Source organism: Drosophila mauritiana, chromosome X (assembly GCF_004382145.1).
Source record: "Drosophila mauritiana strain mau12 chromosome X, ASM438214v1, whole genome shotgun sequence".
In the NCBI taxonomy this organism is placed as follows: domain Eukaryota; kingdom Metazoa; phylum Arthropoda; class Insecta; order Diptera; family Drosophilidae; genus Drosophila; species Drosophila mauritiana.
The window spans coordinates 16,268,091-16,291,312 of NC_046672.1; the positions used below are offsets into that span (position 1 = coordinate 16,268,091).

Genomic DNA, 23,222 nt, shown 5'->3' on the forward strand with positions numbered 1-23,222 from the left:
GTAGGGCGAGTCAATAAATGTACATACGTAGGGCACCTGTTGGGTCGGCCATACCCACTGCCAGTGCCACGCCCACGACCACTCCCGCCCACCACACTGTTATCTGGCTGGTGGCGTCGTTACCATTTGCATTGGACAAAGTTTTGATTGTGGGCCCGTTTTTTTCATTGATAATGATATCTGTCTCGCATTCCGAATATGTTTGCACAAGCGGAGATATGAGATAGGAGCATTTAGCAGGTACATATGGGCATATAGTCGCTGGAAGATCTGGTGACGACGCTAACGATTTTGGTGGATACTCCGGTGGCTGTGTTTTCCCGGTCGACGTAGAGCAGTTCGCCAAGTTAGTGGTCAATACGATTCGGTGGTGGTTGCTCTCGCATTTCGAAATAGTGGTAATCGCACCAAATGGCAGTGCTATCAGTTCGAGGTTGTCGTATAGATTCCATGGACGCCCTAATGCCAACACATGTGCAAAGCTATATCTGAACCATGTCGGTGTGCGTCGCGTATGACTATGCCCAAGGAAAGTCTTAATCATTTTTGGCTGAGTTTAGTGTGCATAGGGCGGTACTCGCAGCGCCAGAGATTTTGCCGATCCAAAGTTTGATTTTCCCCATTCAATATAATGTCACTGACCAGGTCGTCGTCGAGAAAGGATCTAGCCGAGCAGAATCAGAATCAGAATCAGAACGGCAGTCAGCCCAAATCGACGACCATAGTCAAGTATGAGAAGTCGTCGTGCCTCTTCTGCAACGAATGGTTCGATGCCCAGACATTCACGGTTATAATCGTCCAACTTTTCAGTCCACCTTTGATTACTATTACATTACTCCCCTTTGGGTGCGACTGCAGGAACACCTGATCCACTGCGGCCAGGTGCTGGAGGAGTGTCCCAACGGCTGTCAGGCCTTCATCCCACGCATCCGGATGCGATCCCATCTGAAGGAGTGTCCACGCAACCAGCACAATCTGAGCAGCCAGCAGCGCATGAGTGTCAGCATGGATCGCCTGGATAGGCAGTCGGATCAGCGTCTCCTGGTCATCGAACAGGACGTGGGCACCATACGGTCCGTTCTCAACGAGGAGATACGACAGCGTTTGCATCTCATCACCGATGTGGGCAACATACGGAAGCAGAACCAGGTCGTCGAGGATTGGACCCGCGAAACGGAGAAGGCGATGGACGATCTGCGCCGCCAGATGGAGGAGGAAACCAATCGGAAGGCATTTGCCATCGAACAGAACCAGCTGGATGTCCAGTACTGCTGTGATATCACACAGGTTAGTTGATGCTACTTTATTCGAATATAACCACTATGCATACATTCCATCGAAGTCTTTGAAGGAGCAAGTGGAGTCCAGGCTGGATGAGGCCCAAAAGCTGGTCAACCAGCTCTCGGCGGACGTGACCTATCACCAGAATCAGCTGAACGACAATATCCTGAAGCTGGAGGAGCTGATCTTTGAGAACGAGCGGCTCAACAGGGAGAAGTTCTTTCAGATCGAGGAGTTCCTGCAGCAGATCAATGAGGATATCAAAACGAAGCTGGGCAACAGTGACTATGTGACGTCGAAGCAGGCCACCTTGGACTACGAGGTGAAGAATGTGAAGAACATTGTGTGCGAAACGGAGGAGCGTTGCGATAAATTGGATCGAGCACTTCACCAGACCATGCAGAATATATCGGACTTGGAGACGCAAATGGCCATGCAGCAGCGGATTGCCAGTGTCCAGAATATAAGGGGTATGTTTTTGGTCTAATATAGTTACTTAAATATATAATGCCGTCCCGGTGCAGGACACTTGATTTGGCGCATCAAGGATTACTCGAAAAAACTGGAAGAGTCCAAGCAGTACGACACCATTCTCCATAGCGCCATGTTCTCCAATAAAGCCTTTGGCTATGCTCTACGTGTGAGTTGAGGTCGCATCTTGGTTGGATATGCCATTTATATATATAACCCTTTACCAGCTGGATATATACTTGAATGGCAAGGGCACCTGGAAGGGCAGGAACATGATCGCCTGCTTGAACGTCCTATCCGGGGAGTACGATCCCCTACTGGCCTGGCCCTGCCGCCTCCAGGCCGAGATCATCATCCGGGATCAGTGCACGAATGCGGCAGATGCCGAGGATTATGTGAAGACCATCTTTGTGCGCAAGAAGAGCGATGATTTCATCCAGAGCAACCAGTACTTTCACATACCACACAAGGTGATCACCAGCCGCAACTATCTTCGCAACGATTCCATGTTCATCGAGGTTCGAGTTTTGAAATAAAACCCATGTACTCCCCCGTCCGGGATCCAAAAAGAAAGAATCCCATTGAGGATTGCCACATACATATTTCATAATTTATTCCATTGAGAGCGAACTGGAAGTTAAAAACCCGCTTACAAACACGAGCATGTGTATATAGTGTGTATAAGTGCGTACGAATCTATTCAACGATTCAATATGCGTATATTGTAGTGTATGTCATTGCAGTTTTAAATGCTTTTTTTCGAAGTTGAAGGCAATTGTCACATTGAGGCACTGTCGAGACGAAGTCGGTAGTTAGAAAGCATAGCTTTTATTGCAACATTTCCCTGGTCACTTGCCAAGATGCAAGCAACTTTCATTTCGAGCTAATTAACAAGCGATTTCCATAATATGTGTCTTTACGAACGCGTTTAAATACAAAGGTCTTTTAATAAAATACAACAACCGTGGGTTGCCACGTTCATTTCTTTGAAAGAGGTATCAAATGTCTGATCCCGTTCAGGTATTATTTGTGAGCACTTATAGTCTACGTTGTGGTTCATAATTGTCTGGCTTCGTTGGCGTGTTCGTGTATGTTGTATGCATGTAAATGAACGAATATATAGAAGAGATAATACATATTCGAATAATTGATTTCACGTCGGATTTGGTTTGAATAATACATATATATGCGGAGATTCTTAAGAGGAACGCTGTTCACCCACCAGGGCGTAGAGGGCGTGCTTGTAGTGGCCCGAAGTATCGCCCTGCAAGATGGATTATATATGATTATAGATTATAGATATAGTTAGATATATATATCTTACCTTGATCCAGCTCTTGAGGGACTTGCCGTACAGACGTTCGAAGGCCACCTTAATGTCCGTCATATCAATCTGAAAAACGTGGCAACATCTTAGGCTCGTGTCCAACTTGAATGATATATATAGGTACTTACCTCGCTGCGCGTGATGATCACACGAATCAACTGGGTGTCATTGGTGCCGATTCCGGCCATCGCCTTGTGCAGGCGCGAGGCGAAGTATTCGGCCTTGTTGGTGACGCACCTGTAGATGGCAATCAGGCCCTCCATCACATCGCCGGAGAACTCCTTCTTGATCGCCTTCTCCAGCGAGTGGCCAGTCATGCCCTCGTACTCTTGGAATATCTGCAGTTAGGTAGGATTAAGTTGCGGTTTCAATTATACACTCAAGTACTACAAGTATCCAGCAGCATACCAGTTTCAATTGCTGGTAGTTCCTCTGGCAGAGAATCATGTTGAACATGCTCTCATCGGTGCCGACGCGCAGTTCGCCGGCTTTCAGTAGCTCCCTGGCATCGTTCTTGGCCGCCACGGGATCCACGCGACCACTCTCATCCCGCGCCGCCGTGCACAAGGAGGTGAGCAGCCGCTTGAAGTTGCCCGACGTCTCCGACTTCAGTTCAGACTCCAAATGGGCGCCGTACACTATATACACAAAATCCACATAAGCACAAAGAGAAATGGCTAAGCCAAATAGATGAACACCTACATCGTAAGTACTGGTTTTTGATCGTATTGATCTCCATGTTGGACAGCGTGCAGAGGATCTCGATGAGGACCTCCTCGTCGGTGCCCAGACCAGCCATGGCATCGTTTAGCTCGGCGCAGTAGTAGTCCACGATGGGACGCAGCAGGCCGACGAGGAGCTTCTCAAAGTTGCCGCTCGTCTCCGACTTGATGTCCTCGATGAGGTCCTTGCCGAAGTGCGTCTTGAACTGGCGCTGGATCTCCTGGCGCTGCTCGTTGGATCGCCGGCAGATGATGTTAATCAGAGCGTCCTCATCTGTTCCAAAGCCCTTCATGGCCTTGCGCAAGTCGTGGGCATCCTTGACGGCATCGAAGTTTGCGGCAGGCACCACAGTGGGAGTTCCCTGGAAAGAACATTCAAAACAGTCACTCAAAACGAGATCAGATCTCATGGGCATGATGAACATGATATTGGTTTAGACCCGCCCTGGAACAAATTCGACTGAGGATGGGGGAGTGCGGTTAGTGTGGACGTGAGTCCCCAAATTTGATGACCAACCTCTCTGTGAGCTGGGAGTGACCGATGCGCGTGCCCCTGACCATTCCCATGCCCCTGTCCATGCCCATAGCCCTGCCCATATCCATGCCCATGATCATGTCCTTGCCCATGTCCGTGCCCATGTCCTTGTCCATGTCCTTGTCCATGTCCTTGTCCATGTCCTTGTCCATGTCCTTGTCCGTTTCCGTAGCCATAGCCCGCATCATATCCGGCTGTCATGGCTGGTGTGTATCCACGATCCGCGGGATAGGGACTGTTCGAAACATGTGGCTGCTGATAATGATTGTGCGCTGGAGGAGCGTATTGTGCCGGGTAGGGATTCGATGTGGGATAAGGTGGATAGGATGGGGCGGCGGACGGGTACGGTGCCGACATAGGTGGATACGGAGCTGGAGCTCCGCCTGGATATTGCTGATGCTGCTGAGGATGCATTTGGGACGATGGCTGTGAGTGTGGGTGTGGCTGGGAGGGTGGTGGGTATGGCGAGTTCTGCTGCATCGGTGGCACCCAACCAGCTCCAAAGGGCGCCCGTGGCGGCTCGTGGTGGTTAGTGGAGGTAGGGGGGTGCGATGGCATTCCAGAACCCTATAAAAGTCAGAAAATGTACAATTCAAGTTGACTCCATGGAGCTGGATTAAACACAGGGCTCACACAAATGACATCTAACTCTTAGGAAAATGAAGCAGACTAAACGAAAACGTATTCAATGAACTCACCCGCATAAATTATTATAGTTTTATAACCAAAAAGTAATATATTGTGAATATGTTATGATATTTAAGAACCAAGGCACTGATTTATGCAATGATTGATGCTTTTACAACTAAAATCTACAGGATGTGCATTCAAAACTTACGAAGGGATACATTTTGAGGGAGGTTCTATGGAGATTCTGTGGATAATTTCCGGTGATTGAGATTCAGTACTGGAAAAGAGCAAAATAGGAATTATGCGTTTCGTCAAATTGAAAATATTCACACACATGCGCATGTACAATGTATAGTTTTAATGTTTAATCAGCTGCTGTGATCAACACACTTATTCTAACAATGATCCAACAACAACATGGTAAGATTGGGTAAAGATCTCAAATAGAAGGTACAAGCGGCTTTGAACCGAAACATTAGACTACACTACGCAACAAAACGTGCTAATGAACAAACCAAACTTTAAGTTATGAAATAGATGCCACTCGTACTTGAGTATACTCTGGAATCCAATCAAATGGGAGTGGGGATTGCGCTAGTAGATAGGAACATTATTACAGGGTATGCCTTTTAATTTAAGCAATTGAGAGTGATATGAATTTGCGTCATTTATGGGATAAAGGCATCCGGTGTTGCTCAGAGCGGGAACTTTAAAAAAAAAATCGACTGATATCAATTTGGCCTTATAATGCATCTGTGAAATATGCAAATACTATAGAATGGCAATTATATATAAATTTTTAATTCGGCGATTTAACAAACCGTTCCAAGAGACCTTATAAATGGTTCCACTGAAATGTCGCCAATGTAGACTTTCGCCACATGTATGCTACACCCATTTGTGGCCCACAAGGTACCTCACATCTACATATATACACGTTGGGTTTTCCCTTTAACTTATATTATATATGCGCAATATAGCTGCGGGTCATGCGTGTTACTTGTAATTTGTAATTTTTTTCAAGCAGAGGGACGCCTCTTGACTTTATGGGCATGGAAACAAATGTGAGGCCTGAATATAATATATTAAATTATTTGCACAAAGGCTTTTGTGGGCTTGTTTCCCAATGGTTTCGTCATTTGCAAAGGCTTTCTTGAAAACTTTTCAATTGATAAATACATTTGGTACATTTTTAACCAAAAACCCTAAAAATGTAATAGGATTCGTTTTGGAAAAGTCTTCAATGGCACCTCGCAGCGCAAATAACCAGAACAATGGCTTTATTTCCATCGCCGATTTCTGCGGTCCACTATCATCGGAAAGGGCCGTTTTCAAGGCAACAGAACGCTTTTGCTCACTCCGAGATGATTCATCTTACACTCAAACCCACGTCAACAAAGTCTACCCGTGCGCATACATAAGTATCTATGTATCTAAGTATCTACATATGTATACTAATTGAGTCATGCTTTTACAAATGGATCAAAAGTAAAATTCCTTTGAATTTTGGATTCACAGTTGCATAGAGCCGAAAAGATATCTCGAACATTTGCGAAATACAATTTTGATGTTGTACATTTCATAAATTTCTTTTGTTATAATTTTGGCAGCCTGAATTTGAACAATTTTGAGCATATAACACTAAAAAAAAAACAGAAAATAATCGCTTGGAGCTTTAAGTGCGTTTATCTCGAAATGCTTTGCAATGGTCCGGGAGATTCCGGGAAAAGTATGAGTTCGATCGCTTTCATTTTAGTACAACCTATTAAAAGCGCACATGAGATAGCTAGAGGTCAGAAGATTGGCATTCAGGCATAAAAATGGGCCTTATGTGCACGCCCCTACATAATTAGATACATTAGGTGGGCGCATCTATTCCTATTGTATCATAATTTATAAGATGGTAATTATTTACTAGCAAGGTCGCAATCAACAGATGGGTAAAACGCAGACAAGTGCAGCACATCAACACGTGTCAGTGCCGGTGTGCGTGCGTGCGTGTGTGTCTGAGTAGTTGCATTTCGAGATACAATTGTATCTTTGTATCTTAAGATACCAAACGAAAGTTTCTATCGCTGGTTACCCCGCCGCCAGTCGTACGATATATGTATTTCTTCTCGGTAGATACACACACAGGCACACAAATACGTCTGTATTGGAGAATATTTGGGCACAGAGTCTTAAAGTAAAGATTTCACAAGTCTACACTCCAGGTAAATGTGTTTAACAGCAATAAGAACACGCATGTTGCGCGAAAACAAATACACCATAAAAAACGATATAATTATAACGCTTTTAATTACTTTAAGTATCGGCAAACGCGATGTTGGCACTCTGCGGATATTTTGTAATGCCGAAGTGAATTTATCAACTGACTTACCGCCAGGGCGGGACAACTACCTGTTGTTGCTCTGACTACTCGATTCTAGTCGATAGCTGTGCCCTTTCCAATCGGAATATCGGTGGATATCGAGTAGCCGGTGTACTCACAATTTCGCATGTTCCTGATATAACTGCGAAGTAACAGCAATATTATAAAATTAATTTCTTTAATTTAGAAATCAGATTTCAGAATTCACTTATATAGTTGTATAATTCAAAACTCTTAACATACTTTATTTCCCAATAAGAAGTCAACAGTAATGTAAGCCAAAGTACGTTAAATGCAGTAAATTATATGATTCACCTTATAGAGAATCTTTGTATAATCTTCAAGTGGAGTTTTTATATTTTTATTTTGAAATTCTATATAGCCGCTATATAAAAAGTCGAAAATATCGACTTATCGAATTAAAATGGCTTCTTCGATGGTTATTTTCCAGAGTGACCGCGTCTGCGACCGCTAAAAAAAACCGCCATACAGTGGTAAGTGTGACCACGCATGCGTCCGCCACAAGCGATAGCGATAGTAAAGTCCAGGCTTCGCCCGGCGTGCCCATCTCTAGCCAAAAACGACCTTTTTCGCCAGAAATCGTTTTACCGTTTACAGTCGCAGATACGCAACGGCAATTCGCAGTCCCAGTGTAGCGTTCAATTTTTTTCCAGTGCGACTCCTCCAAACAAAAGCGAAGTGGAAAAGGAGGCGAAGATAAAGGAAGCCCAAGAGCGAAACTCCAAATTGCGAATCAGCAAAGGATCAATGGAGGCAACGAAATAAGTAAAAGAACCAGTGCGAACAATGTGCGAAAAGTGGGTAACGCGAGCGGCGTGGTCGTTTCCGTCGGAGAGCGGATAATATAGCACATAGTAGTATATTGTAGTAGTGGATGTGGATGGTGTGGAACGATTGCGAACGGACGCAGACCGAAACAAAAGTGAAAACGTGCAAAAAACCAAACCCAAAAACAAATTCAACCGAGAAGTAGAAGCAAGCGGCAAAGAAGAGAGCGAGAGGGCGACCAATACAAAAGCGACAAAATGTGCGACGCTGCGGCGGCAACAGCGACAACAACAACAGCAGTAGCAGCAGCCGTCGCAACAACAACAGCATCGGTAGCATTGGAGGCCACAGCGACACAGCCTGGAACGACAACGACGACGACGGCGGTAGCCACTGCGTCAGCGGGAACCACATCCCCTGAAGCGGCCATTCCAACAGCAGCAACAGCAACATCGGCGAAACACAGCAACAGCGAACGGTCGGCGCGACAAAACTGCTGTCGCCTGTGCATCGCCCCACAAACCGAATGCATCTCGATCATCAATAGCTATGCAGCGGACAAGGAGCCGCTGTCCACCAAGATCCTCAACTGCGTCGGCATCAAGGTGAGTGGCTATGTGTATGGGTATGGGTGTGTGGGCATGGGCACGGGTGCGGATGCGGATGCGGGTATATACATAATCCGGCTGTTGCCATCGCCATTGCTGTCGTCGGTGTCGTCATCCCGGGTCTCCGATTCCGAGTCCGAGTCCGCCGCTCTCACTGAACGCTCTCTTGGGTGCTCTGGCACTCCGGTGCTCTGGTGGTTGGACACCATTAACAGTTATACACACAGATCCCAAATGGTCAGTGGAAGGATGAGGCGGTGGCCACACCCGTTCGCTGGACAGAATGGAAAAGTGAGGTTACGGATGATGCCGAGTAGCCATTGGGCAGTGGGCATTGGGCATTGGGCCCCGGGGTTCAAGACCCATCGAAGTGGGATTGTGCAAGCACCCAAAGATGATGGCCACATCCAAAAACGAAAAACCAAGCAAACAGAAAAAAAAACCGAACGAAACGAAAACCAGCCACACTCCGTCTCCTCCTCCTCATCTGCTTTGGTATGGGTGTGTGGCTAGCTTTTGGGTTTCCAATGTTTCCACTGCCAAGTCACGATGCAGTGGGAGTGGAAGAGAATGGGTGTAGGAGGAAGAGGAGACGGAGGAGTAGAATTGGAGCTCCCCATTCTGGCTGAAATCCAATCACGACCACAATCTTTAGCTCATAATCAAACTTGAACTCTACACTTTTGCTACTCCTCCTCCTTCGATTCCATTCCTTCCATTGCCTTCCCGCTTTGAGGTTAGAACTGATCCTGCTTCCTTTCCAAAAATCTACAGCCTGCTCCGCTTGCTCCTCTTCTTCCTCTAGCGGCTCATCCGTTTCCTCCTTCTCCTTTTCATCCTCCACTTCTCGATTGCGAGAGCAGCTGCGAATGACCAGCACAAAGCATAAAGCCCGATGAGCGCGCCGTCGTTGCCGCCGCCGCCGTTGTTGCCTTGGTATTAGTGTGCCTGGCTGCGTCTGTGTGCCCCTGGCTGTAGCGGTGTTGGTGTGTGTGCGGCGGACACACAGAGATTCAGAGATTCCAGGCCAGAAAACCGAAAAACCGAAAACCCAAAAACCCAGGCCAATTACATATAATTTTGCGCTGTGCTGCCTGCTGCGTACCTTTTTCAAGGAATTTCGCTTGGAGGGCAGCAGTTGCTCTCTGCTCCGCCGCCGCTCTCTCTTTGCGCGCGCGCATCCTTGCAAGGAAATTGAAGTGGCGGAGACGGAACAGGCTGAACAGGAGGCGGACTTGGACTGGGGCTTCGCTAGCTTCGTTTATTGATTCTTTCTACGGGCTCTTGCATGCTTGCTTTTCCGGTTTTTCCGCTGGGTTTCCCCCGGCATCCCATCCAGTATGTGTATCCCCAATATTCCATATCCGCTTCGCCAGCTTGGTCTGCTTGGTGCCCCCAATGGCTGGATGGATGGATGGGTCCAATGGTGCTCGGTTGCTTCTCCGCGATTCTCTGTTCTTTTCCCTGGGCTTCGATTCGATTTCATGGCAATTGCTCTTCACACAGACACGGGAACATGGCCACATGGACACACGCACACCATGGCACGCCAGTTGGCTCCGACAGAGGTGGTGTATATGTACATATATAAGTTGGCGTCATCGTCGTCATCGTCGCTAGCTCGACTGCTTCTCTTGCTGTTGCTCTTGGCTCTTCCTCTTCCACTGGCACTGGCACTGGCTCTGGCTGTGCTGGCTCTTGCTCTTGCTCCGTTCTCGTTATCTGGAGGCGGACCACATGCTCGCCATGGCATACACACGCACACAGCACCACAGGCACACGAAACAAAGACACTGGCAAAAGAGACCGGGAAACGGGAGTGGGTATATGGGAATGGGTATGGGTATGGGCATAGGCATGGACTTGGGTATGGGCTCGGACTTGGGCTTGGTCTTGGGCTTCAGCATGGGTAAGGGCATGGGCATGTGGGCACGGTTATGGAGCAAGAGCAGGGGTTGGCTGGCGGTAAACGGACAACGGTCAGCGGCGGAGACCCAAAACCGGGCACACAATTTCGTCGAGTGGTTTCACCTTGGGCACACCAGATTACCTGGCGGGATGTTCATATATTTCTGCTTTATGCCTTCTTCTGCTGCTTCTTTAACTGGCTGGATGAGCTCCTCCTGCGGCCCGCATCGAATTTCCAACAACAAAAGCAACAACAAACTGAAGCAGCGGGCAGGCAGTTGAGCGGCGTCTCCATTTTGTGGCTCTTGGTCCCCAGGTGGACCAACTTTCTCCCCTTGGCCAAAAAATGCGACGACGACGACGACGATGAAGATGAAGCGACGTGACGAGATGACAGAATTAAATATTTAAAATTCCTCTTAAATCATACTGTTCACTGTTATGAAACCTTGCCTTTCCGAAATTGGTAACTGTAAATCGCATATTCAATTCCTAGAATTTTATTTCTATTTGCTATTGCGCCTTTTACACCGCTCCCCCTCCCCCCTCTCTTGGCGTTGAAGTTTCGAGTCCGCCGTCTTTATCGATAACTCATTCGCATTGATCTTAGCATGAACGATAACAGCTGTTCGGACGCGCTAGGGTGGACCCTGTTGCACTTGCGTTTTTATTTGTATTTTGTTTTGCGTCGTCGTTTGCCTTTGCCTGCGACGAAATTCAATATGCCCGAAATGAACCCTGATTCCGAATCCCGACTCCTCATCGTCCTGCTCCTGCTCCTGTTCCTGCGTTGTTGTTGTTGTTGTTGCTTTGTTGCTGCCCTCAAGATCTCCGGTCTGCTAAATATGAGGGTTACTTTTTGGTTATTTCTACGTCTTGTTGTGCGTGGAACGGACAGGACAGGATGCTCTCTTTCTCTTGCCCACAGGCACACATACACACGAATATACATATATAGAGATATCCATATAGATATAAACAGCATGGGTTTGAAACGAATAAGGACACAAAAAGGAAAAGAACTTGTTCCGCGACGCAGGAGCTGAGGCGGCGGGGAATGGCGTGGAATGGATTGGATGGATGGTCCATGCTCCATGGCTGGTGATTATTGCACCTGGTGGCCAGCAGAAAACGAAGGCGGCAGCTGGTGGAATCGCATCTGCAGCTGCCACAAGTCTTTCTGCATTGTATACATACATACGTACACCGTGACCACTATGTATGTATGTACACACTATGTATATGTATGTACATAACTCCTGCCCTTTTGCGACTTTCTAAAATCTCACCTTATTGCGTAGCATATCGCCACAATGTGGATAAACCCAAACCCAAATGGTTTTCCAATGTTGCCGCATTAAAGTGCAGTCCGCGGAACATGGAAATCCTTGTATCCTGTATCCAATTGCACTGGGAAACATGGCGGCCATAAAGGAAACGCTGGTTTGGGCGAGGTGAATGAACAACATATTATCGAATCGGAATGGAGTTGGAGTGTGCAGTTGGAAGCGGAGATGGAGCAGCTCACTCGAAATCCTCTGCTGGTAGTGTGGGATAATTGTACATAGGATGCGGTAGATATTTACTACCATAATACATGTACATATGTAGGCCCAAAATTGGAGGCGGGTGCCAGTGCATTGTTCGTGTGTGTGTGTGTGTTTAAAGGACCCTCTGGGCTTTAATATCCTGGGGTTTCAATTACACTGGCACAACAATACGAGCGGCAACAACAGGCACTCGATTATTAAATTAAACACACCAACACAAACAAACGCATGTGCACACATAGCTGAAGTCGAAAAGACAAATGCAAAACAAAACATTTCCATCGTTTGTTTTGATCACTTTCATTCGCCTTTCCGACAGCTAATTCTTGTCGTTGTATTGCTATCGATATTCAAGTAGAACGGCGAAGGGGGGAATAGAGCTGATAGTTAGGCGGGTTTCAAGCCAGGTATATTTCAAGCTACTGATCGGATTAAGTACAATAGAGTAAATACTTAAAACGGCAAATAAAATTAGTGACTATAAAATAATTACTTGATCAACCTAAACATTTAGAAATAGTAACTGTTGGCTATTACAAAATATTTTTGAAAATTTTGTTATGACTTGAATAGTTGTCAAATATTGGCTTCTTACGGTAGGTACGGTTTTTAAATGAGAAATTAAACTTAATATATTGATTAGCCTATCTTGGCAAAAAGTCGGCTTGTCATCACTGACGAGCTGCAACAGCGACTTCGATAAGCGATTACGATAAAAGATGCCTAACCGCGGACTTAGATAATTGAGATTTAATAGATTTTGTGACGGGGGCGGCCAAGATGTTTTCAGCCCGGTCTACCGGTGAAATCGACCCATGTGCTGTGTGTGTTTTGCGGCAGGACGGGCGTACATAGTTATGTACGAACGTATGTATGTATGTATATAAGGGCGGACATGGACTTACATACATAGGCTTGCAATTCAAGCGATACACACAGTCGTGCACGCACACAAACAAACATGCGCACACACTGTTATCAGCCAGCAGGACATTTCATATGATTTGCGCAGTGTTCTGTGTGTTTGTATTGGTGACTGTTGAGGGGGGAGGAGGAGGTGGAGGGGTGGATAAGGTTCATCCAAAGGGGGTGGTGTGGGATGCTGGCGCAGTATTGCATATAATTATAAGCAGGTCATTGACATTAATAGGATAGTTGGGAGCCGGGGACTGCTGCCACTGCTACCTGCCTGCATTCTCCGCATCGCTGGACACACACAAATCTGCACTGTTGTCCCCCGCCCCCAAATGTCCAAAGGAAATGACCAGAAATCGAAAGAGTGGGTTATCTAGACTTTAAATAACGTATGTTGCATCATCCCATAAGGGTTATTGCATTTTAAACTTGTATAATTGGGCTTCTTGCGAGTAACCTTACTTTATTTTTCCATATTCGAAACTGAACCATTTGATTAACCGACCCACCATTTTTGCAAACCTATTTTCAGGTTACACCGCAGGATCGGCTGTCGCAGCAAATTTGCCACGCCTGCATCAGTTACCTGAACTCATGGCAGAGCTTCAAGAACCGGTGCTTCAGCTCGCAGGCGAAGCAGCGCCAGTGGCTGGATAACAACAAGAGCAAGCTCCTCAACTACCTGGACCTGAACAGTGCCGAGAATGGGGGAGGAGGCTTCTTCGATCAGCATTTGCATCAGCAACAGCAACACCACCAGCACTTGGAGAATGAGCTCGAAGCGGAGAAGGAGAAGGCGACGCCAACGGCCGCATCGACAGCCGCCAACATATTGGACGGCATACACTCGCTGAAGAAACGCAAATCCCTAACAGTCTATGTGAGTCCTAAACCGCAGCAGTTGCCACAGCATCAATTGCAGCTGCAACCACCGGCCCGAATGACCGCGACGATCAGCAGTGCTCAGCAATCGCTGCAGACCCTTCTCTTGCAGGTACCAGCATCGGCGGCGGCTAGCTGCTCATCCACATCCACGTCCACCACATCCGCATCCCAGCAGCGGGAACAGCAGCAGCATCAGCAGCGCCAGCAATCTCACCAGTATCGCAGATACCATCATCATCATCAGCAGCAGCAGCAGCAGCAGCAGCAGCATCATCAGCAGCAGCGTGGCAAGCAAATGTTGCCACATCATCAGCAGCATCAGCAACAGCACCACAGACGCCAGCGACAATTTCGCCCACAGCGTCCACTTCCAGTTCCGGTGGTCAATCCGGCTCCAACATTGCGCAAATTTAAACCAAAGCTATATTTGCCATTGGACATAACAGTTCCCCCGTTGCCACCGCTGCCAACGATTCCATCGATTCCAACTTTGCCCCCAGTGGGCCCGGGATCCATTGCTCCGCCTCATGCTGCTGCTGAACTGCTGCCGGGAATTTCGGGTGTGGCTGGAATGGAGAGCCTGTCGCCGTCGCTGCCGCTTGATTTCAGCCAGAGCTGCAGCAGCAGCGGTCACGTCCAACATCAGCAGAGTGGTGGACTGGCCACGTCGACGACCACGTCCAATCCGCCGGGCAGCGTCGTTTCCGCCACGCCTTCTGCATCTGTATCTGCTTCTGCTTCCGCATCCGTATCAACGGCTCCGCTGCTTATGCCGGTGACGCTACAGAGCGCCGCCCAGCAGCTGCGCTTTTTCAGACGCTACTCCTATAATGTAATTGTATCGTGCATTCGAAGCGTGAACGAATCGAATCCCCTGCCCCAATCCTGTACACAGCGCTCTTCTACCTGTTATCCCGAATGCGAAATTATGCAAAATCACCAATGTCCGTCTGGATTTAGTCTTGCTTTTGCCGGTTTTTGGAATGCATCAATTTATAATACCAACACGGCCATAGATCTCTGGCTAACGGGTATCAAATGGACGTACTGCAGCGTCCATGATCGATATTATTGATTTATCTTACTATGCCATTTACGAATTTGTGCAAATGTTGTTTATTCGATTTCAACTAATTTCCGTTTCGTTTGGCACTGTTTGCTCTTTCATTTTTGGACGAACTTTGGACACCCTGCAGCCACTGCCTGCGATGCCCATCAAAGATGAGCCGATTGATACGGATGACGACTACCAGATGAAGTCCATAGACGAGTCCGATGACATGGTCGATCCCACAATGTTCCTAGAGCGCTCCGAGCACGAGGGCGATGTGCCGCTGACGGTGAGTCATAATAAAATATGTAGCACAGAGTAGATAAAGTGTATACTATATATACTACTAAATGTATTTAGGTATCTCTTTACCAGACATATTACTGATTAAATTATTTTAATTAAACAAAATGCAAGACTTTAAGCGAGATTTCCCTGTCAGCCCGACTATAATTTATATTTCATTTGTGCCCCCGCAGGCCTCGGATTACGACTACACTGCGCAGCATGGCGTGAATGCCTCGTCCGTGGCTGCCTCGCTGCCGCCGAATGCGGTGGCCAATGTGGCAGCCGCCGGGGACTCCAAGGTGGCCAGCTGCAGGGCCTGCAGCCTGCAGTTCTCTACCCGGGCCAACGCCCGTCGCCACGAAAGGAATCTGCACCCAAACCTGTTCCAGTTGTCCACAGACTCCCCCCACAACACACCCATCACAAAGCCGACGCCCGCTTTGGCTGCCGCCTTGGAAATCCAACGGGCAGCGGCCGCGGCGGCCACCGCTGAGGCAAATCGAGCAGCGGGCGCCGCTGGCGGGAATATCTCCACGCAAAAGTATCGTCAGGTGGTGATGAACGCGTTCATTAAGTGCGAGGGCGGCGGCTACGACTACGATAATCCCGAACAGTACCGACCACTGCTCACCCGCGACAAAGTGGAGTTCATTGAGCAGAACGACGAGTTCCTCGAGCAATACCAGACGATGACCTGCCGATGTTGCAACAAGTACTTCAGCACGTACAAGAACTTCATGGCGCACGTTCGCAAGAAGTATCCGCAGCTGCCGCGCAACCTATGCTTCAATTGCCTCAAGATGAACGACTCCAAGGCGCTGTTCATCTCGCATCTGAAGAAGCGGAATTGCATAAATCTCTTTAGAGTCTTGAATGCGCTGCGTGGGAAAACAACGACAGTGGTTGTGCCCATTGCAGATGATGGAACTGACGATGGAGCAACAGGAGCTGTTCCAGTTGCCGATGCCGGAGCAGGAGTGATGGCCATGAATAGTCCCACAGTGACAGCCAGCGGAGAAGTTGTTACACCCGGCGGCGGCTCCGAACGCCCAGAGAAACTGCGTGCCAAGGAACTGCTGGTCAACAAACTGTACGAGTGCAAGCTCTGTCCCAAGGGATTCCGCACCAAGCACGAGTTCCGCACGCATGTCTACGACAAGCACGCAGATGTCCAGCGCAAGGATAACAACTCGATACAGTGCAGCTTCTGTGGACTGGACTTTGCCGATCCCGTGGACAGACGGCGGCACTACAACAACATGGACTGCATTGTCCGGCTGCGCTGCATGACGTGCGATGCCAAGCTGGAAACGCACCAGCGTTTCCTCGATCATGTCTACCAGGATCACTTGGGCGGCGTGGGTGGTGGCGCGGTCAGCGACAATGCCTCCACCACTGGCAGCGGCATGGCCAGGAGCAACAGCATGGAACACTCGCCGGGCAAGAGGAGCCTGCTCGGCGCCTTGGGCGTTGGTTCCTCGGCGGAGGAGTCGCGAAGCAGCAGTGCGGCTCCGCCGCTGACCTCTACACCAAAACTGGTGGGCGGTAATCAGGTGGGTGGCGGTGGATCGACCAGCGCTTCTGCCGCCGCAGCCGCTCAGAGCTCGGCGAATCGCGATGCATCCGCACCCAAATCCCAGTACTTCTCCCGCATGCCGCAGGTTTGCCCCATTTGCGGCCAGCAGTACAACAACTACAACAATGTGCTGCGCCACATGGAATCGAAGCATCCGAACAAACTGCCAGAGACATACAAGTGCGTGCGCTGCGGACTGGGCTATCCCCGGATCTCCTACCTGCGGGAGCACATGATCAATGTGCACGGAGTGGACAAGAATCGTCACTCTGGCGGCTTCGAATACATCGTGAATGCGGATGCCGTGAAGTTGGCGGACGGAAGTACGCCGAACGTCTACACGGGTCGCTACGATTACGTGATGAAGGACCTGATGTCGATAACAAATGGTGGGACACTCGGTAATTAGGCTTAGATTGTAGACGTCCCCCCGCTCTGCCTGACTGTTTCATCGTTTCATCTTCATACCCATATTTGTTTAAATACCAAAACTTAATCATGTTCAAAAAAAAGATAAAATCAAGCAGATTTATCCGTACTCTTTAGTCCTTCTGACACTCAAGTTCCGATTTCACAGATATGCGATATTAAAGTTTCATTAAATGTTACAAATATGTTTATATGTCGATATATTTCCCAACTAGCTCCCATCTAAATTTTTGTTAATTGGTAAAGCACTTCGTTCGATTTTATCGCATAACAATAGCATTTAAATTGTCTACTCACATTTGTAAATTCATATATCAATGGCTTCAATATGCTGGTATGTCTGACGTTGCTTAGTTTGTGTTCTTGTTTGCCAATGAGACGAGATAACACTGAAAGTGACACATTAACGCGCTCCACCTTCTCAATTCCAGATGATGACGAGGAGGAGCCTGGCAGCGTGGCCAAGAAGATGCGCCTGGATGACAGCAGCAACAACAGCAGCCTGGTGGGCGTGGCTAGCCAGCAGAAGGAGTGCCCCATCTGCAATGCGGTGTTCAGCAACAACATTGGCCTGTCCAATCATATGCGCTCCCACTATACAGCCTCGAACGCAGTGAATGCAGCCTTGGCGGCTGCCAATCGAATGACACCCAAATCGCTAACGATTACCGCAACGCCAGCAACGGATTCGGAGTTCGGAGTTGGCGGAACAATGTCCGAGTCGGCTCCAGCAACGCCTGCCAATGTGCCACCGGCAATGGCCAATCAAACGCCCCAGGAGCAGGCAGTTTTTCGCCGGAGCCTTGACCAGGCAGCCGATCGACGCTTCCGGCGAATGCGCTGCCGCATCTGCCAGCGCCGCTTCAGTTCGAAGAAGTCCTATCGCTACCACATGCTCACCGATCATCAGGTGCAGAATGTGCAGTTCATCAAATGCAAGCTGTGCAACGCAGAGTTTGCCTACGAGAAGGGCCTGAAGGTGCATCTGTTCAAGGTGCACGGAAGGGCCATCAAGGATGAAATGATTATCAAGCAGTTCGAGTGTGAGGTTTGCTCGATTGTCTATAGTTCAGAGTCGGAGCTGCAGCAGCACAAACGCAGTGTTCACAAGCTGACATCCGCCTCCGCTTCCACATCGGCGTCCACGTCCTCTAAGATCGACGACGACTCTCTAATGGATGAGGGCAAGCCGACATCATCGGATCTAGCTGATCTCTCCACCCTCGCGGCGGGTGGATCCACTGCATCTGCTCCACTGTACTGGTACCAGTGCAAGTACTGTCCATCAAACTTTAACACCAACAAGAAGCTGGCCATCCACATCAACTCGCACGACGAGTTTGACTCGAACGATTATTCCTGCAAAGATTGCGGAAATGTCTACAGCGGACGCAAGAGTCTATGGGTAAGTCTGGATGGGATTAACTAGTTTATTCGGTTCTCTGGGTGGGTGCTTGGGGGATACTAATTGGTGGCACAATATTACAACAACTATTCCGATACTCACTCGTCCACAGGTTCATCGCTATAAGAAGCATCCGCAAGTGCCCAACCCAGCTGAGTGCTCGCTGTGCCGCAAGGTCTTCTTCGACCGCCAGATGCATGACAACCACACGCCCACCTGCAACCGCAAGCCGATCACCTTGACCGGTGCCCACCAGCAGCAGGATGGACAACTGCATTCACACCACACGACCAAAAGAACAATTTTCCGGCATAAGACCGGCGATGACGATGACGAGGAGGATGACGATGAGCAGCAGCAACTGGAGGAGAGGGCCAATAGCGATGGCAATGGCACCACTGTGGGAGTGGCGTCGGGCAGTACTGCAGCTGCGGGCACGTCACTGAAGATCCGCATTCCGGAGGTGGCGTGCACCATTTGCGGCGCTCGCTTCACCGACCAGGAGCACTTTAGCAAGCACATCCAGAAGCACGAGCAAGAGCTGTACGTGGACAATCCGCTGGCGGCGATGTTCGATGATGGGCCGGCGGATGCCGGTCAGTTCCAGGTGGAGCGGCAGAATGAGAACGGGGAATACGCGTGCGATTTATGCGCCAAGACGTTCCCCCAGGTGATCGCACTCAAGGTGCATCGCAAGTGGCATTTCAGAGGTGATAGCAAGCAGGTGAGCGTTTTTGGGCTTGTGCAGCGAGGAGGACAAGCGACGGACGATGGCGAGGATCGTCGTCTGTCGCGCCACCAACAACTTTTGATGTGCTGATGATGATGATGATGCCTCCGCACCAGTCGCAAAAAACAGATATCAACATCTCGTCATTGCCAATTGAATTTGTACTAATCTTTGTTTTCTCTTCTTTCTTCCACCCCCCACCAACCCACCAACCCAACTACCCACCAACCCAAATCCCGCTGTATCCTGCTACCTTTCGGGCATGTTAATCCTTGCAGAACCCCATCGACGGCGAAGCGACACAGTTGACCAACAACAATCACACAACCAACAACAACAACAACTCGATGCACCTCCGCGAGCTGCATGCGGTGGGCCTGATGCCCAACCAGCAGCAGCAGAGCCTCAACAACTCGTGCAACAGCAGCATGAACCACAACAACAACAGCAGCAGCAACCGCAGCAAGTCGATGAAGCGGAAACGTGAGCTGAAATGCGAATACTGCGCCTCCACCTTCATCAGCAATAACAATCTGCGTCGCCACATGTACGAGCTGCACAAACACGAGGTAAGCAATCTGCCCGAGCCGCCGGTGATTGTGGTGGACGATCACCTCACCTGCCGTCGCTGTCAGTTGAAGTTCGACACAAAGGAGCTGTGGATCGAGCACAAGCTGGCCGATGCGAAGGTGGTGCGACCTTTCTGCCCCTTCCAGTGGGGCTGTGATCTGTGCGGCGAGTATCTGTCGCGCAAGGAGAAGCTGATGAACCATATTAACAACCATTTGAAGGAGGATGTCATAGTGCCAGTGGCCACTAAGGCGGCCATTGAGAGAACAGCGGCCATGGAATCAGCGGCAGCAGATGCGAACGCAGCGGCGACACTATCAGCATTGGGCGAAGGAGCCGAAACTGAAGATCAGTTTGCAGAGAAGGGTGAGGCTGCAGGGGCAACAACAGCAGATAAGTTGGCGAATCCCGACGAGGAGGATAGCGATGATTTGGATGAGGATAGCTCGGGCGACGACGATGATAGTTCGGGCACGGGAGATGATGACGATGACGACGACACCGACGATGATGAGGATGGCGAGGGTGAAGATGAGGACGAGGAGGGAGATGGTGGCGAAGGCGAGGACGAAGAAGGTGTCCAGCCACCCGCTCAACTTTTGCCGCAACAGCTACACAAAGCGGATCTTAATCAGGACGACGATGATCTCGTCGAGGAGGTCATCACCTCCGATGACGACGATGACGATGATGGAGAGGTGGAAAGTGACGATGACGACGAAGATGATGATGATGAGGAGGACGATGTGGAGGAGCCGGAGCCAGTGGGATTGGCGGTGCGACCGCTTATGAATGGCAAATCAAAGATGCCGCCGCTGATAGTGGCCAGTTCGGATGATGAAGACGATGGTGTGATGCCCATAGATGACATTATCGAAGAGGAGTTCGATGAGGATGCCGATCCAGATCCGGAGGATGCCATTGAGGAGGTAGACGAAGATGATTTAGATGAGGGGGATGTGGAGGACGAGCCGAATGTGGTGTCGACGGCCTCCTTCTCGGAGAGCGAGTCCAGCACAACGACCACGTCCAATTCGCATTCGCATTCGCATTCAACGGGTGAGCGGCGTAAGAAGGCCGTCGATCAGTTGAATGATCCCGGCTTTACCTGTGATCTATGTCAACTTTGTTTCGATTCTCAGGAGCTTCTCCAGAGCCACATCAAAAGCCATATCCTCAATGGGCCAAAGCTCTCGACAGCGTCAGCAGCAGCAGCAGCAGCAGCCGCCGCCACAGCAAGCAGCAAGGCAACAGCATTACTAACGGCAGCAAAGGCGAAGCCTGACTCCAAGTCAGCGGTGCTGGCCAACAATAATAACAGCAAGACAAGCAGCAAGACTGTGGCAGCAGCTGCGACACATTGAGTGATCATACTCCAACTCCAACTCGAACTCCAACTAGCACAACCACTACAAACCACTACCACCACACCTCATCATCTCAATGCAAAATCACTTGAAATGTACAAAGCCAATCCACTCAGACACCGCCATCATTCATCTCATCATACTCGTAGTCATCATTCGAACAATGAATACATCAGCAGTCACATAAACATCAGCAACGCATTCCATTAACAAATCAGCCACGTTTATGTATAGCACGAGATGCGTGTGTGTGCGTGTGTGTTTATATAACAAAACTTTTTTTCTTGCTTCTAGTCTTAAGAACTTAACCTACATATATGTACATCATATATAAGACCTTTTTTTTTAAATGTTAACCTAGTATGTACCGCGCACACACCCACACACAAGGCAAATTATGGGATCCCATAGACATCCCTCTACTGCTAAGTTTCGCTATTAAAACTATATATATATATATACATACATTGATATAGTAGGCTTAAGCATAAAGTACGTCTTAATATGTTACACATCAATTAACAAGCAAAACAAAAGTTTACGACGCACCAAAGCAAGCGACAGAAAACGCAAGGGAAACCGCTCAGTTAGAGTTAGTAAAAACTATCAGGATTTTTAAGTATTTCACACAACACCATGACACTCCCAAAAACAAAAAAAAAAAAACACACAAACACAACGCGAAAGTTGTGAAGACGTTTATTTTTCTCATATTCAAGCCTTGGTCTTTCCAAAATTTTGAATTCAATTTAAAGCTTTCATAAGGACCTTCGAATTATAACAATTTCATTTCGTTTTCATTGACTTTTCATAGAAGTCTGACTAAAATTTGACAATTTGGAATACTGAAATTCTATGTCCAGACTTCTTCTTACTAAAATTAAGAATATTTTACTAGTTTTTTTTTATCCCACGAACATGTATTTCTGAATAACTTTAATATCCAAACGAGAATTTTTAATTGAGAAAGCTTTGTTTTGTTTCATTTTGTTTTAACCATGTTTATTAAAAGCAGAAAATAAATTTGTAGTCGGATGTATCTAAAATATACGCCGGATGTACGTCTACGCCTTCGAAATCATATTGAAATAAAGAATATTTTACTAGTTTTCTATCCCACAAATAACTTTAATTTCTAATCATGAATTGTTGTTTTGTTTTTACCACGTTTACGAGAGCAGAGAATTAATTCTTGTTCGGATGTATTCCCAACACCTTCGAAATCATGTTGATGTGCGCGGAAGACCAAGGTCAATAGTGGATCCATACTTAGAACCGTATTTACATAGATTGAGATTCATTCAAATGGCTTATATAACGATTCAGCATAATCTGTACATTACCTATATTTCACAACCTACAACAACCACACGCATGCGCACACAACTTCGACAAACATATATAGACCGAACTAATGATGGCGACATTATAAGTTAACTAGCTTAAGCCACTTCTAAACTGTAACTGGAAATGTAGTCTAAAACGTACAAAATAAATTAAAGCAAATGCAGAACGCAGAATCATATAAGCAAACTTTTGTCCCTCACGCGTTGAAGAATCGAAAAGAAAGTAATAAAAGAAACGTAAACCTAAAACAATCTATATAGCAAATGGAAAGTGTTTTCCCTTTTTCACTTTGGTGTGGGGCTCGCGCAGTTTCCGATATCATGAACTTTGCAGGCCTTATCTGAAATTCAGCTGGAAATTCTTAAGTAGCACTGATAACCACATGATTACGAACTAAACTACTTGATAATGTCATCCAATTTTATTCGCTTAACATTGGTTAAATACATGAATTCGATTGTACTTTT

At 47.9% G+C, this 23,222-nt stretch overlaps 3 protein-coding genes across 10 annotated transcripts; 2 read left to right on the forward strand and 1 right to left on the reverse strand.

Annotated features, from left to right (window-relative positions):
* The first annotated feature begins 293 nt into the window (after positions 1-293).
* On the forward strand, positions 294-2,310 carry LOC117147506 (TNF receptor-associated factor 3). 4 transcript variants are annotated; one of them, XM_033314414.1, is made up of 5 exons: positions 294-346; positions 859-1,287; positions 1,343-1,751; positions 1,806-1,921; positions 1,980-2,310. In XM_033314414.1, exons 2-5 carry the CDS (start codon positions 934-936, stop codon positions 2,286-2,288), a joined length of 1,188 nt encoding a protein of 395 aa, XP_033170305.1. In that variant the 5' UTR covers positions 294-346; positions 859-933; the 3' UTR covers positions 2,289-2,310. The 4 variants fall into 4 exon arrangements, with proteins under 4 accessions (XP_033170305.1, XP_033170302.1, XP_033170301.1 ...); XM_033314411.1 differs by having other exon boundaries at positions 317-346; positions 883-1,287; XM_033314410.1 differs by lacking the exon at positions 294-346 and adding an exon at positions 426-787.
* Positions 2,311-2,557: 247 nt separating this feature from the next.
* On the reverse strand, positions 2,558-7,359 carry LOC117147504 (annexin B11). Of its 2 annotated transcripts, XM_033314408.1 has the most exons (8): positions 7,270-7,359; positions 5,175-5,243; positions 4,319-4,903; positions 3,782-4,163; positions 3,488-3,717; positions 3,208-3,417; positions 3,077-3,145; positions 2,558-3,016 (listed from the first exon to the last, which is right to left on the reverse strand). In XM_033314408.1, the coding sequence occupies exons 2-8, from the start codon at positions 5,184-5,186 to the stop codon at positions 2,951-2,953; spliced, it is 1,554 nt and encodes a 517-aa protein (XP_033170299.1). In that variant the 5' UTR covers positions 5,187-5,243; positions 7,270-7,359; the 3' UTR covers positions 2,558-2,950. The 2 variants fall into 2 exon arrangements, with proteins under 2 accessions (XP_033170299.1, XP_033170300.1); XM_033314409.1 differs by lacking the exon at positions 4,319-4,903.
* Positions 7,360-7,919: 560 nt separating this feature from the next.
* On the forward strand, positions 7,920-21,420 carry LOC117147235 (zinc finger protein hangover). 4 transcript variants are annotated; one of them, XM_033314049.1, is made up of 8 exons: positions 7,920-8,731; positions 13,640-13,987; positions 15,189-15,332; positions 15,523-17,308; positions 17,768-18,741; positions 18,854-19,465; positions 19,750-21,100; positions 21,184-21,420. In XM_033314049.1, the coding sequence occupies exons 1-8, from the start codon at positions 8,384-8,386 to the stop codon at positions 21,324-21,326; spliced, it is 5,706 nt and encodes a 1,901-aa protein (XP_033169940.1). In that variant the 5' UTR covers positions 7,920-8,383; the 3' UTR covers positions 21,327-21,420. The 4 variants fall into 4 exon arrangements, with proteins under 4 accessions (XP_033169940.1, XP_033169941.1, XP_033169938.1 ...); XM_033314050.1 differs by having other exon boundaries at positions 15,523-17,296; XM_033314047.1 differs by having other exon boundaries at positions 19,750-21,420.
* Positions 21,421-23,222: the final 1,802 nt, after the last annotated feature.

What these genes read in the sequence shown, in the direction of transcription:
- LOC117147504 (XM_033314408.1), bottom strand. An exon ending in TGATCATCACGCGCAGCGAG is followed by an intron (nt 3,146 to 3,207) that starts GTAAGTACCTAT and finishes CACGTTTTTCAG; the next exon opens with ATTGATATGACGGACATTAA. An exon ending in CCCTCAAGAGCTGGATCAAG is followed by an intron (nt 3,017 to 3,076) that starts GTAAGATATATA and finishes TCCATCTTGCAG; the next exon opens with GGCGATACTTCGGGCCACTA.
- LOC117147235 (XM_033314047.1), top strand. Translation starts at nt 8,384, where the DNA reads ATGTGCGACGCTGCGGCGGCAACAGCGACAACAACAACAGCAGTAGCA. An exon ending in TCAACTGCGTCGGCATCAAG is followed by an intron (nt 8,732 to 13,639) that starts GTGAGTGGCTAT and finishes ACCTATTTTCAG; the next exon opens with GTTACACCGCAGGATCGGCT. An exon ending in GCGGACGCAAGAGTCTATGG is followed by an intron (nt 18,742 to 18,853) that starts GTAAGTCTGGAT and finishes ACTCGTCCACAG; the next exon opens with GTTCATCGCTATAAGAAGCA.
- LOC117147506 (XM_033314410.1), top strand. Translation starts at nt 632, where the DNA reads ATGTCACTGACCAGGTCGTCGTCGAGAAAGGATCTAGCCGAGCAGAAT. An exon ending in ACTGCTGTGATATCACACAG is followed by an intron (nt 1,288 to 1,342) that starts GTTAGTTGATGC and finishes ATTCCATCGAAG; the next exon opens with TCTTTGAAGGAGCAAGTGGA. An exon ending in CCTTTGGCTATGCTCTACGT is followed by an intron (nt 1,922 to 1,979) that starts GTGAGTTGAGGT and finishes ACCCTTTACCAG; the next exon opens with CTGGATATATACTTGAATGG.